Source organism: Convolutriloba macropyga, chromosome 3, assembly GCF_964194025.1.
Source record: "Convolutriloba macropyga chromosome 3, txConMacr16.3, whole genome shotgun sequence".
Lineage (NCBI taxonomy): Eukaryota > Metazoa > Xenacoelomorpha > Acoela > Convolutidae > Convolutriloba > Convolutriloba macropyga.
This window is the reverse complement of record NC_134470.1, coordinates 34,319,010-34,333,369: the sequence shown is the minus strand read 5'-3', so window position 1 is coordinate 34,333,369 and position 14,360 is coordinate 34,319,010. Positions and strand designations below refer to the sequence as shown.

The 14,360-nt window shown below is 38.9% G+C and overlaps 2 protein-coding genes across 2 annotated transcripts; one reads left to right on the top strand and one right to left on the bottom strand.

Moving 5' to 3' along the window:
- Positions 1-3,275: 3,275 nt before the first annotated feature.
- On the bottom strand, positions 3,276-4,286 carry LOC142336617 (uncharacterized). The gene is made up of 2 exons (XM_075385526.1): positions 4,157-4,286; positions 3,276-3,655 (listed from the first exon to the last, which is right to left on the bottom strand). The coding sequence occupies exons 1-2, from the start codon at positions 4,284-4,286 to the stop codon at positions 3,276-3,278; spliced, it is 510 nt and encodes a 169-aa protein (XP_075241641.1).
- Positions 4,287-10,812: 6,526 nt separating this feature from the next.
- Positions 10,813-13,364, top strand: LOC142336158 (casein kinase II subunit alpha-like). Its single transcript, XM_075384759.1, has one exon. The coding sequence runs from the start codon at positions 10,947-10,949 to the stop codon at positions 12,078-12,080; it is 1,134 nt and encodes a 377-aa protein (XP_075240874.1). The 5' UTR covers positions 10,813-10,946; the 3' UTR covers positions 12,081-13,364.
- Positions 13,365-14,360: the final 996 nt, after the last annotated feature.

The window sequence follows — 14,360 nt, the reverse complement described above, 5'->3', positions numbered from 1 at the left end:
AGGTTTTTTAGTTAATTTTTGACAAATTTAATAGAGGGCTGAATTTAAATGTGTGTATTTTTATCACACATTTTTTGATGACTTTTCTTTCAAAACGGGATAAACAGTTAAAACCCAATGGACACTGTTTGATTAGAGTCCCTAAAATGTGTTAGTAGTCTTTCAGATCCATAGTATGCTAAAATTGATGTGAATAAAAAGTGAAAAGGTCGTTTTTGAAATTTTTGAACCCCAAATATTGCGATCTTTTTCCAGTTTTTAAAAAAGTATTTTCTTTAATAGATCTTCAATTGGTGTTGGTCTATAGAGTTCTTGTGCAAGCTAGACTTATTTCATGTCTGTTTTTCGAGGTATATGTATCAGTAATGCCCACTAATTACAAAAATGCTGCTAACTTAAATAAAAATTGCAGTAGTAAACCGTGCCGTTTTTTGAAGTTGAAAATTTCTCTTATTTTGTGTTTGTTGACTGTTAGGGGCCAATGAAACTTTTGGCCAAGAATTTTATCACGTTTTTAATTATTTTTGCTAATTTCTCATTTTTTCTTTGGGTCATTTTCTTCCCTCCTATTGTCTATTGTGAGAAACGGATTGTTTTTTTTTACGGTTTTGCTGAGTGAATTTAAAGTCTATAATATTAAAAAGTATACAAATTAGAAAGATTTTTCGAGAAATTTTGCCATTTTTGTCTTTTATGAACTCACCTGGTCCTGTAAATATATGTTGGATAATGAAACTGGGTTCTTGTGTTGTTTTTAGTTTTACTATGTTGATTCTGGAGATTTAAAAATCAAGAGTCCAGCGAATTCCAGCTGATTTTGAGTTTTTTTGACATTAATTGGTTGTTTTCCTGTCTTTCGTACGCAATCGAGATTTTTCTTGATGAGAAGTTTTTTGTTCTCGCTTTACTGTTTTTTTTAATATGGAAACCTTGGTATTTAACACGCTGATACCCACCTCAAAAACTGTAATTTTAATGCCGATAGTTATCATTATCTCTAATATTTATAGCTGACTTTCTTCGGTCTCTTTGGCTTGCAATGTTCAATTAGTCTGCACGAGAGGTGATTTATTTTTTAACTTTTTCATTCAATTCTTTGTATTTTATTTCAGGGCTTGTCGTGCTACGATTTTTTTACTTCGTCGAACAAAAATTCGTTTTGCTTTGCCTTAGTTAACAGCTTGTTCAACATTTTACGTAAAATCTTTTTGACTTCTCCAGGCTTATTTCTCTCATTCTGCTCAAGGTGCTTTTAAACATCAGTTGCTCAGCAAAACAATCTGAAATCAACAGAGTCAGTATTGAAAAAGGAAATCAAAAACAGAAATGGGTTAGCCCATTTTTAGATGCCCGGAGCTTGAATTTTGTTCTGATAATTCTTAGTTACCATCTCTATTGATTTTTGGCATTGATACTAGCCCCTACATACTCTCATTTAGAAATAGGAGTACGTCTTACTACAAAATGAACTAAAAATATTTTGCACTAGAAATGTTTTCAGTCATTTTTTTGTTCTTTCAATCCTGATCTGGGTTTTGGGAATCAATGGCGCTATTTTCCGGCAAGCTGCCGGATATGTTTTTTTTAATTGATATCGCGATGTTTTGATTTTCGCGTGGTTTTTAAGTGCTCTTCAACGAAGTTCATGGCAGTTATTGGAAATGTGTCGGTCTTTCCTTATGCAAATTTTTCGCTTGACCGTTTTTGCGCTTTTCTTTTAGAAGATTCGGTGACTTTCAAGTGACTTTTTCACGCTTTCGTTCTTCATTTTTGAGTGATGTCCCTTTTCTCACTCCGAAGTAAAGCTTGTTGCTAAAATAAAAACGATTGCAGCATAGCAACTAATAGGGCCAGATAGCCGAGTGGGCAGTGCTTCTAGTTAGGGATTGGGAGGTCCTGCGTTCGAATCTCGGTGTAGTTAACTGTTTTTCCACCCGCCTGTCGTTCGAAAGCTATTCTTCCTTCATTAGTCGGTTCTTCTTCTGCTAGACGTTCGCCCCCTCCTGGGGCTTGTCCTCTCACTCAGATGCAGTTTCCTACGTGTCTCGCGTAATTTGAAGCTGACTTTCCTTCCCCGCAAGTATCGCATATTTTTCATCTCGGTCTGTATACTCTCGCTGGGGTGCTGGAAGACGTCGGGTCGCATTTCTTTAAGCGGTTTCGCCAGTTTGACTCCGAATGGAAGGTGCGCTTTCAGTTTTCGCAGGAGAACGAAATTTCAGTCGGCCCATGCATTCGCTTCCTGTGTATCGTGAGGCCTGCCATTGTTTTACACTGCTTGTTGCATACCTCGCATGTCAGACTGGGCGGTGGTGGTGTTAAGTTCCGTTTGTGTATGTTAGTTCTTTGTCTTGTTTGGTGGTGTTTCGCTCTTTCGGTTTCCCATTCATGTATGTGTTCCACTCTTGATACTACTATAGCTATCCACTTTTTCCTGTCGGTTGCTAACTTGGGTGCTTCCGCCCAGTTTATTCCCGCCTCTTTTAGTAATTTACGCCAATAAAAGAGTCTTTCTCTTGTGACCAGGGAGTTTGGGTAGCTCTTCTAGGCTTGCTAGCCAGCCAAGTATTGCCGCTTTTTTGTTCTTTTGTTAATCATTCTCAGTACGTGTCCGATTCTTTATAGGGTACGTTTTTCAATTTTCCATCTTAGTGTTTTGATATCTAATATATTTCTGATATGCTTGTTTACATTTTCGCTTTCCATTTTTATAAGTGGCGCTCCAAATGTATCGGTAGCGTTTATCAATCTAAGATTGCATGCACTTTTTCATTTGCGTACCAGGGACGCACTGCACAATTAAAGAGAAGGCCGCTCTCGACACACGTCTGTACTATCTGTGCTTGTTTACGTTTCGGTATTTTACTTTTCTGTAATTGTCCGCGAACTTTAGTCCATAGCATCCCGGCTCTTTTAATTCTATTTTTTACGTCTTGTTTCGGCCCCAGCCAACAACCGAGCCTTCGTATTTCATCAGCCTCGGTAGTTCCGAAAAAAGCCTTTTCCTCTTTGTCCTCATTGTTCTTTTGTTCAAAACTTTCCATGACATGCTTCACTATTTGCACTCCTTCATTGAGCTCGCGGTGTTCGCCAATTATAGTGGTGTTATCCGATCCGCGAACAGGGAAACGGTTATTTCCAACTCTAGCTTCACTATTGGGCTTCTCTACTTTATTGATGTCTGGTAAATTGCTACCGGAAATCCATTTCCACTTTACCCCTGTGTCCGTACTTTGGGTCGCAGGTATTCCTCCGCTCTTCCTCAGCAATTCTCATTACCACCTGTGGTACACATTGAATAAGCACGGAGAGGTTGAGAATCCCTCTCTTAGACCTCTTTCCGGTAAACATTCTAAGCTATTTTCCTCTTTACCCTTAACTTGGTATTTGGTGGCCTCATGTAGGTCTATGATTGAGTTCAGGAAATCTCCTTGCATTCCGTTCCTCCTCAACATTTCCCAAAGGACGGGTTTATTTACCCTTGGGTACGCTTTCCTGAGGTCTAATAGCCTGGCTTCAGGATCACTGGAGTGGTTATCGGGGGTTCCGGCTTTATTTCTTTTCTTTAAATCATCTGTGTCTTCTGTAATTCTTACCAGGATTTGTGTCGCGTCCGCGGTAGACCGTCCGATCCTGAACCCGCTCTGGTTATCGTCTAGAAGTACCAGGCATTCTGCCCAATTTCTTAACTTTTTAGACAGAAACTTTTCTAAAATGCGGCTCCACATTGCTAGCAGACACACACCCCGGTAATTATTTACATCATTTCTGTCACCCTTCTTGTACAGAGGCACTATTTGTCCAGATATAAGGATTTCGTCCCACTTTGGAGCTCTTTCATGAAACATTTTCTCTACTATAAAATATATTAGATCTTTAACTTTCTTTGTTGCCAGCTTTATATATTCTATGCGTATGTTATCCTTCCCCGGCGCGGAGCTTCTTATTTCTGATTTGCATTTTTAAATTTCTGATGTTGTAGGTGGCTCATTTAATTTATTGTTTGCTTCTATTGCTTTAGGATCGCTTCGACGGTCCGCCATTTTATGTACTGCTTGGATTAGGCTAACTGGGTCTGCTTCATATCTATCTTTAGATACTTTTTCGAAATCGGCCTTGAACTCATCGGTTTTGGTGGTGCCAGTATTCGGCTTACAGTTTCTTGTTCCAAGTTGCCTCAGGATGCGGTATACGCTATCCATATCTCCTATTTCTTTGGCCCCTCGCCATTCGTCTAGTATATTATCCCACCAATCTCTTTCCAAGGTTCTAAGTCTCCTCTTCATATTACCTCTAGCAATTTTTTGAGTCGCTCTTTGCGCATTATGATGTTTTCTGGAAGGTTTTGTGCTAATGCTTCATTTCGGCTGGTAACGGCGCGAGATATTGCTTTATAGAGCTCTGCTAGTTCATCCTCTCGCCGTACGGTCCATGGATTTGCGATGTGCCTCGTTTTCTTGCCACAGACTTCTTTGGCGGCTTTGTTAAGGACCTTAGCTTTATCGTTCCAGGAACTATTTGTGTTGATGTTGTTACTTAGTTCCTGAATTTTGTCTTTGAAACTTTTAGCTGTTTTCCCATCTTTTAGCTTTTCCCAGTTGATGTTAGGGTTCCGCGTTTGTCTTGGTCTGCGGTTCATATCTGGTATTCTTATATGGAGGGTTACTGGCTTATGATCGGATAAACAGAGTTCATCGGTCACTTCCAGGTTACGAGCGACAAAATGACGCTCTCCTTTCCTCATTAAGAACCTGTCAAGCTCATACCAAGTACGGTGACTCTTTTCAAGTTTTAATAAGAGTTTACCCACTGGAGTTCATTTACTTCACACCAATCTAACATGTCCTCCACATCTGCGGTTGTTGGAGTGCATAGGCCATACCTACCATTAGTTTCACTGGGCTTCTCTCGGCCTATGTGAGCGTTGTGATCCCCTCCGATAACAAGGGGTTTGTTGCTTGGAGTTCTCGCAACCTCATCAGTGAGAGCGTACCGGTATTCATCAACTCCTTCCGGACCATTGCTCCATAATGGCTGATAAGTTGATATGAGCCTTATGCCGTGTGTTTCAATGGCTACTGTTCTTTCATGAAAGCTCTTACCTTGTCCTTCCTGAATCCAGTCAGTAAGTGACTCTCCGGATAACATTATGCCACACTTTTGGGAGTGAATTATCGAAGTTTGAGTGTTTTCCTCTCCAAGCCATACCACTCCTTGCGTTTTAGCTCGCAGTTCCGATATCAGAACAATTTCCCATCCCTTTTGATGCGCATATACGGAGACACGTCTCAATCTATTTCTATTTCTTTCATGCATTGAGATACCTTGGAGATTCCAAGTGGTGACATTGTTCATCTTGGGTCTTGTGGGTTTCGTGAGCCTCCGCGCCTCCTTGTGCTTCTTGCGCTTGGCTTTCCTTCTTTCCCGGCGAGCTCGTTTCATCTCCTCTGTGGGTCTGCGTTTCTTCCATCTTCGGGTTTTCTCTTTCGTATTCTCCTTAGCGGCCTGAGGCTGACAGGCGGGGTTCTGTCCAGTACTCGTCCCAAAAGGTTTCACCACAGGCGGCTCCTGCCCAGGGTGGAGACAGGTGGAGTTTAAGTGATCCCCTTGAGGCAGCACTTTTATCGAAACCGGCTCCTGCACGGGGTAGACGCAGGTAGTATGCCCCCCTCGTCTTTACCGGAGACGATTCCAGGTCGGGGTGGAGCCCGGGAGCTGTTGAGTCCCTTCGTTGTGTCACGTCTGTCGATGGAGGCTCCTGCGCGGGGTGGAAGCAGGTCTGATAACTCCTCTGCTCATCCTCCAAAGACTCCCCGCCAGGGTGGACCGGGGGGGGGGTTGCATTTGTCGCATTCGTAGTCATACTGTTTGGCTTTAGCAAATTGTTTGATATCTTGTTTCGCCAGGCCGCTACACTTGGTGGATCCATCTTTCACACCAGGTACATTTAATACAATTACTGGTGACCTTTTGGTCGCAGATGCCACACCAATTGGGGCCTGGGTTTTCTTCGACGTCTCCAGCCCTTAGCGGACTCAGATGGACTGGGTGTTCTGAGTCAGCCTCGAAAAACACCGCACGTGACTGCACCCGGTGAGGTGGTGGCCGTACGAGGTTGTTTTTGGAGGTGCTCCGAATGGCTGGTTCTTCGCCGCTCCGTTGACTTCCGAGGGGTTTCGCTCTCTTCCCGTTCAGTGTGATTGCGTCCAATCCCGGGGTCCTCTGTGTTCTTTGCCGCACAGGGTTGTTGGTAGCCCGTGCGTTCCCGCTTGTACCGCCCGCGCGGAGGTGACACTTCCCACAAGCATTAGTCGGTTCATGTTCTAGGTTGTTGTCTTCGTGGTATTTATTTGCAACCATTTGACCACCCTCTTAAGTAGTCAAAGTTACTTTAATAGGCTTTGCGATTGTGACTAGTGTCTCTCGAAAACCGAATTTTTGTGCGTGACGTCAATTTCCTCTACATGGAATTGTTTGGTTATACATGACTCACTCACCTCACTCTAACATGGACTTCTACTTTTTTTTATTGTGCTATGACCTAACTGTTCCCAATCTGAAATAACTTCTCTGGCTCTCAACTACAGATCGAAGCAAGCTATATAGCGGCTTTTCGATGCAATATGGTTGCTACTTTTTTATTTGAAAATACTCTTTTCCAGTTGCTGATTCTTTAATTACTTGGAAGATTATATTTTTCATTGTGGGAAAATATAGTTGAAAAATTGACTAAAATTTGACTTTTCACCTACGCCTTTTTATTACCCAAGGTATTTTTTCTATAATTTCAATCTTCAGTTCAATTTTCGTTTCTTGAAAAATGGTACTTCGAAATTGCGGCAGCTTGCGTGAAGTTCACTTTAATTTTGTATCTCTTCGATTGATTCGTTTGTTAGTTGGGTTGGGTTGAATTTTTCCTGTTCTCATTCCTGTAATTTATTTTTTTTGTTTTTTTTGTGAAGTTTAAGCTGACTTTAAAATGGTTGGTTACTCTTGAGCAATTCACTAAATAACCTTAGGTGGCAGTGATTTTTAGTGGCGAGCAGTGATTGAATAAGATTCTTTGACTAGAGAGAGTAAAAATTCTTTGTTGTTTCTTGATAATGTATAATTTCAAAGAGGTGAACCATTGATTGTTTTTTATTGTCGAGAGATGAATAAGCCAAATTATATTCATTAATAAATAAATACCCGTACCTAGACAAATTCAGTACTGAGTCAGAGTCTAAATCACAATTTGTACTGAATTTGTTTGATTCAGAGCTTATTCAGTGATTCATTCTGAATTATCTTCTGATTCAGAAGACTACCGAATTTTGCTCTGATTCAGAAAAATTTGGAAATCACTTCACATTTGGCTCCGTAATTATTCTGAATCAGTACTAAAACTTGAAAATTCTCTGAACCAGTAGTGATTGTCTCTGAGTCTTAGGTACGGGTAATGCTTGTTTTATTTTAATGTTGGGGTTTCGCATGGTTTTTTTATTTTGAATAACGAATGAATAATAGTTTATAGTGGACAGCTGAAATTAGCAGACTGAGCAGTAGCCATCCCTGTTGAAAATTTTAAAAGATAAAAATTCTATAATAAAATGAAGTCGATATTTGGATAATCTTTTTGCGTTGGCTTTGTGGAGTTGTAGATGCTCATTTAGGTTTTCTGTTGTATCGAATTAAAGATTTTAACCAAATTTTTGGATGAATTAGTGTTTTGTCTTGAACCTACGTCAGTTTCGTATAAAGATTCAATTTTCCCCTGACAAATGTTTTTGGCCATTGTTGGTCTGAAAAGCTATCGAATAATCAGTACGGCATTTGGATGGCTATAGTTTTTTTCATGCGCATTTTTTTCAATTGCTTGTGAACTTGCAGTGCTGTTTTGCCGTTTACCGTACAGCTAAGTTATTTTCGCTGCTTCTTGAGGTCATCCGCTATAGTAGACCAGTTTTTAAAAAATGATATTCAATTAATAATCCAACAAAAAATAGAGAAATTTGGTTTCAAACGGTCTTTTCTCCCCAGCCAAAATCCTTACTCATATCAGAAAGATACTGGTAACATAAAAAACTTATCAAGAATAGAATTTCATTCGAAAATAAAAATACAAAACGTGGATTTTTGCGATTTGATCCCTTCTCACACCTTTTTTGCAAGAAACTATCTTAGTTTTCAGAACTGCTCCAAAGATTAACTTACCCTCCAACACAAAAATGTTAATTTTTGAGAATTGTAAAAATCCTGTTTACAAGCGAGATCGTCACCAGAAAGATATGTGCTCATATGGTTACATGACAATTTACCCAATGCCATAATACCCAATGGCAAAATACCCAATGCCAAAATACCCAATGCCATTATACCCAATTGAAATTGATATTTTCGTTCCATAATCCGGGTATTAATAAGCAGAACATAGCTCTTACACGTATGGTTTAACAAGCGGATAATTTAATCCCATGTTCGGTTGTGATAGTTTCATATCAAGTCCCAAGGGCCGCTGAGGCATGGCCATGGCCATTAAGCATAATAGTTTAATCACTTGTTCGGTTGTGATAGTTTCATATCAAGTCCCACGGGCCTCTGAGGCATGGCCATGGCCATGGCCATTAAGCATAATAGTTTAATCACTTGTTCGGTTGTGGTAGTTTCATATCAAGTCCCACGGGTCGCTGAGGCATGGCCATGGCCATTAAGTATGTTAAAACATACGGGTAATAGCGACTGCTAATTTGTTGTCGGATTATTGAACGAAAATATCAAAGTACATTGGGTATAATGGCATTGGGTATATTGGCATTGGGTATAATGGCATTGGCTATTTTGGCGTTGGCTATAATGGCATTGGGTAAATTGTCCTGACACCGTTCATATTCATGCTTCTACGCCTAATCGATTTTTGATTCATAAAAAATGAATTATCTATCAGCTAATTTTGGACGAATTAATTGCTCTTAAAATTATTTGTGAGTTATGAACTGTATACCAGCCCTCTTTTTTGGCTAATTTTGGACGATCAATAGCTTTTGCGGAAAGATACAAAATACAAAAATGCATCGTTGGAAAGCCCTTGAGAATGAGGCAATCTTTTCATTTTTTAATTTCTTCAGCAAGAACTAAAGGTAAAATTCTCAAAAACCTTTTCACTATTATATTCGGCTAGTAATTTCGGTAATTTTTAAAACAGGTGTTTATAATTAAATTTTTAGTAAAACCACTGATTACACATTACATGGAATACTAAATTAATTTTGAAAATTGAGAAAAATTAAAAACACATCTGTTAAATGTTATAAGAAATCAGAAAAACAGCAGAGAAAAATTTTTAAAGTTTTTTTTTTCTTCAATTTGTTATATTTTTCAATTCAATTTCTCTTAGTGTGTGGCTGTGTTGCTAGAAGAGGTATCTGCTCATGCAAAGAGTGTTAAGACCTTGACTTTCAGAAGGTGCTTAGTAAAATATAGACATATTTTTAGAATCATTTCGCCTAATTTTTCAATTAAAGGAATTAATTTAATCTTTTGAAAAATTACTTGATTGATTCTCTCATGTTACTGTGTTCAGCTAAGTGTTTCAGTTTTTTACTTTGAGTATATAATCATGACGGTTGATTATTGAGGCAAAATAGGCTTAAGCCAGAATATGTCAAATTTTACCGAGTGCACTGTTTTAATAACTTGAAAAACTGTTTTTTTTTCATCAAAGCCTCTTGAAGTTGGGTGATAATGTCAAAATCTAAAATTCGGTATGGCCAAAAAATCAATCTTTCATTGTTTTCATTAATCCCTATTGTTTGTTGTTACAAAAATTCGAACATCTATTGGCACAGCGAGAGTAAAATGAAATGGATATATCACTGCTGCAATAACCGTAATAACTTTTGTCAATATGTGTCTCCGTATGGGCAAAATTTGTTTTTAAATATTGTCTGCAATTATTGATAAAAAATGTTTAGGATATAAGGAGTTGGAACATTAAGTGCGTACGCACATTCCCGATTTTCCCTGTGTCCAGTTAGATTGAATTGATCAATGTTTCCATTGAGCGTCGATAAGTCAGCGTTGACAAAATCAATTGACTTTTTAAAGGAAAAAGGTAACATACGTGCCTGCAATTGTTACAGCAACGTCTCCATTTCCTTTTTTTTTCTTTGGTAGAGCTTCCTGTGCCGTACACTGACGCACAGTAACTGTCTTGGGTTGTGTATTGTCTTCTTTGATAACTCATTTCAGGTAATGTGTCCCACTGGTGTTTAGGTGTTTTTTATCTTCACAGTGTGTGGAGAGGCATTTTTTTTGTAATAGTATATCTTGTGGCAATTTTTGGGTTCATAAATTTGAGCTCGTTTCAGAAGCTATTTCAAATTTTTTAATCTGACGAAATGTGAAGTGAAACGAGAAGGCGGGAAGAGAAATAAAGATATTACCTTTTTGTTGCTGGAGCAGTGAAAAATAGACTTTAAATAGACTAAATGGAAACAAAGCAGCTTGTAGTTATTTTTTAATGACTCTGTTCTCCGCATGTAGCTGGTTCTGTGACCATTTCGAGTTTTCTAATCCGAAGTCTTAAATACGCACCAAAACTCTTTTCGCCACGTACCGTAATTAAAAAGAATCGTTAATGACAGTTTTTGTAGTGTTAGATTTAATTGGAAAATTGACTCGGAGGATGCGATGGTTCCTCTCTGTGTAAACCTGTGGTTACGTCTTAAACCTGTGTTTGCGCTGAAGAGTAGTGACATTTTAGGTGCAGAATTATGCGCTGAACAAAATTGGTTGCAGTGCTTATGCGCAATTTCAATTTAATTTTAGATAGTAATTTGGGCTTTTCGGTGGGAGAAATTTTGAACTCTTCCTGGTCTGAAACGGGGGGAAAATGCGTCTCTCGGGACAATTGAAGTGAAAGTTGTCTATATTATCACAGTCGATTATCAACATCACTTGAGAGCATGAGTTCAATGGTTGTGAGCAGAGCGCGGGTATACGCCGATGTGAACAACCTTCGACCACGTGAATACTGGGACTATGACAATCAAACAATCGAATGGGAACCCACAGACGACTACCAACTTGTTCGCAAACTCGGCAGAGGCAAATATTCGGAAGTGTTCGAAGCGATAAACGTTAAGTCCAATGAAAAATGTGTTGTGAAAATCCTGAAGCCTGTGAGCAAGAAAAAAATTAAGCGTGAGATCAAGATTCTCCAGAATTTGCGGGGAGGTCCGAACATCATTCAGCTCCTGGCGACGGTAAAGGATCCCATATCACGAGTGCCGTCAATTGTGACTGAGTACATTAACAACACAGACTTTAAAACGCTTTATCAAAGCTTGTCTGATTATGACATCAGATATTATTTGTACCAACTCTTAATAGCAATCGACTATTGCCACTCTATGGGAATCATGCATCGAGACATCAAACCTCACAACGTTATGATAGACCACGAAAATCGCCATCTCAGATTGATTGACTGGGGTTTAGCCGAATTCTATCACCCAGGCAATGAGTACAACGTGCGAGTTGCGAGTCGATACTTCAAGGGACCCGAGTTGCTAGTCGACTATCAGCTGTACGACTATAGTTTAGACCTGTGGTCGCTAGGCTGCATGGTTGCTAGTATGATATTCAAGAAGGAACCTTTCTTTCAGGGACACGATAACCACGACCAACTTGTCAAGATCGTTAAGGTTTTGGGATCTGAGGAATTCTATGACTATATTGACAAATATCAAATAGATCTCGACGCCAAATTCAACGAAATTCTTGGCAGACATACGAAGAAAAAGTGGGAAAGATTTGTCAACTCGGGGAATCAGCACCTTGTAGGACCGGAATCATTGGATCTCCTGGACAAACTCCTGCGTTTTGATCATCAAGATCGCCTGACAGCAAGAGAGGCGATGGATCACCCTTACTTCCAGTGCGTAGTGTCCGATGTGACAGCTGCTAATTTAGCCGCAGCTGCAGCCGCCAAATGCAATCCCAACTCCAGCGCATCGGCAGCGGTTGTTGCTCAAAATGCCAACTCCGCAGCGGCAGTTTCAGCAGAAATGATGAATTCAGTTGATAGCACTGCCTAAAAAGTAACCAAGAACGGTCTTTCTCTGGATAATTAAGTTGCATACCGCGCGTATCTATAAGGGCGTTGTCGACATGCTTTGTAAGTCTTGAGCAATGATTTATTAATAGGTCCTCAGTTTCAATAAGCAACTTTTCCTTCTGTGGTCATTTTACGCGCCACGAAGTTTAAGATCAAAACTTTAAAGAGCATTTGGCTTTCAAAATGCTTGATTAAAACCAATGAATGCCTTTACTAATAGTTTGTGAAGGCTATAAAATAGATTGATTATTTGAAGACTGATCCACTCCATCAGCGACTGATCTAGATTTCCTTCTGTTTCTGTCGACGGTGCCCTTGTCTCTCGGAAATGCAAGACCAAGCCCCACATTCGAAATAATTCGTGTTACTTATGTCTATCTTCTAATTCCAATTTATGATAAATTTGATCTAGATGACTGAGATGTCCCGGCAGTCTTCAAAATGCCCTCATTGAGTTCTTGAACCTCTTCCACAGAAACAGCTCATAAGGATTGTTTCAAATCACTCAAACCCTATCTTATTGTACTCACATCGAGTTTTCGCCCCTCTTCTGGCAGAATTTGTTCAAAAAGATGCTTTTGTCTATTACAAATACCTGGCTTAAAAGTGCCAAATTTTGTCCCGGCCCTAAAATTTGATTCCAAAAGAATACTACCAGAACCCAGCTCTTTAGAGTGCCCTTAAAGCCCGCTTTTGTAGCCAAAATACCCCTATCAGCCTAATAATACCCTCAATCCGACAACTTCGTTCGTATCCTAAGCGATACTAATGCGCCCTCACCCTCTCCCTCCCTCATCTTTCTCGGCCAACCAAATCCTCTTAGTGCTATAAACTCCGTCCAATCGCATCTGTGTACTAATTGTTGAATAATCTGGGGGCAATTTATGCAGTCACTCATTCATTGCTTATACGAATCGAGTATTAATTATAAATCCCTTCACAAGTTTACAGGTTTTTTTACACAACTAGACAAGCTGTATCAGAAGCCAAATAAATTTGAAATTGGAGAGTGTGATAATAAGCGATTTGTTTTTGTTGTTCTCCGATGATAATAGAGCAGTTGTTGATTAATAATTCCTTCGGAATGCTGATGATTAAATTAGAAAGTTGACGGTACCGAGTAAGAGCAGAAAGAATGAAGATGAACGTCAATAAAAGGAAGCGAAGGTGTCCAATTTATTTTGCAGTATTTAATTGGTACTTTTGAGTTGGCTGCTTTTCTGTAATGACTTTTATAGCTGTTCAATTCAAATTCTATGTCTTCTTTCACTTTTTAACCGAGAAATGTACTACGTAGGGAACTGCTCTGTCGATAGACAGGAGTAAAGGCTTGAGTTATCACTCACTCATAATTTGAATCTATTGGACTCACACTGAGACCGCTATCATTTTATGGTGGCTACTTAAACCATTTTCGTCTATCTGGGGTACCTCAGCGGCCCGCGGGACTTGCTATGAAGCTCTCATAACCGAACATGGGATTAAATTATCCGCTTAAGTATGATAAATCTTTCTTGTAATACTAACTGCTAATTTGCAATCCGATTACTTTAGGAAAAGATCAAGCAATAAATTGGGTATTATTTCGTTGGTATAGTTAGTTGCCGAATATGTTGGGTATAGTTTAGTCGACAGAAAACAATGAGGCTGCCAGTTTAGGTAGTCTATACTCATGCAAATAAAAGGGACGCTTGAGCCTATTGTAGGCATAATACAACAAGAACAATAAACGGAAAAACGTAAGAAAATTAGAGTTAAATTTGAAATATTTGAATACTCGGTTTTTACAACTATGCCCAATGTTTTTTCATTGGACTGTTCATATATATATTTTTGGACGTAAGAGGAATGGTAGGGTGAAATTTAGTTTATGTAACAAAAAAAACTTGAAATTATATTTTTTAGATGTAAAAGTAAATTTTGATGTCTCCTAATATAATATTATTTTAAAATCATACGTTTCTCCTAAGCAAACTTATATCTTGCAGACCTAATGAGTGGTTGCTCATTTAAGTGATATTAAAATTTGGAATACTATGACAGATAAAAAAGAATAGGTAAACTTGTGATTTTATCCAAAAGAGGATTAATAATTTGAATTAGAGTTTAAAAAGAGCTGATAATTTCCTTATGCAATCAGAATTTTCGCACTAAAAGCTATTGACAAAATTGGCAAAATCTTCGATAAAAACGATCGAATTTTTGTTGCAGACCCCGATGTTATAGTTGTAAGTGCAAATGGCAATACGACGCAGAGGTA

Bases quoted from the DNA above. Each gene is read 5' to 3' on its own strand.
- LOC142336617 (XM_075385526.1), bottom strand. From the start codon at position 4,286: ATGAAGAGGAGACTTAGAACCTTGGAAAGAGATTGGTGGGATAATATA. The intron at 3,656-4,156 runs GTAAGCCGAATA...TGGTACTTCTAG, and splicing joins GCAACTTGGAACAAGAAACT to ACGATAACCAGAGCGGGTTC.
- LOC142336158 (XM_075384759.1), top strand. From the start codon at position 10,947: ATGAGTTCAATGGTTGTGAGCAGAGCGCGGGTATACGCCGATGTGAAC.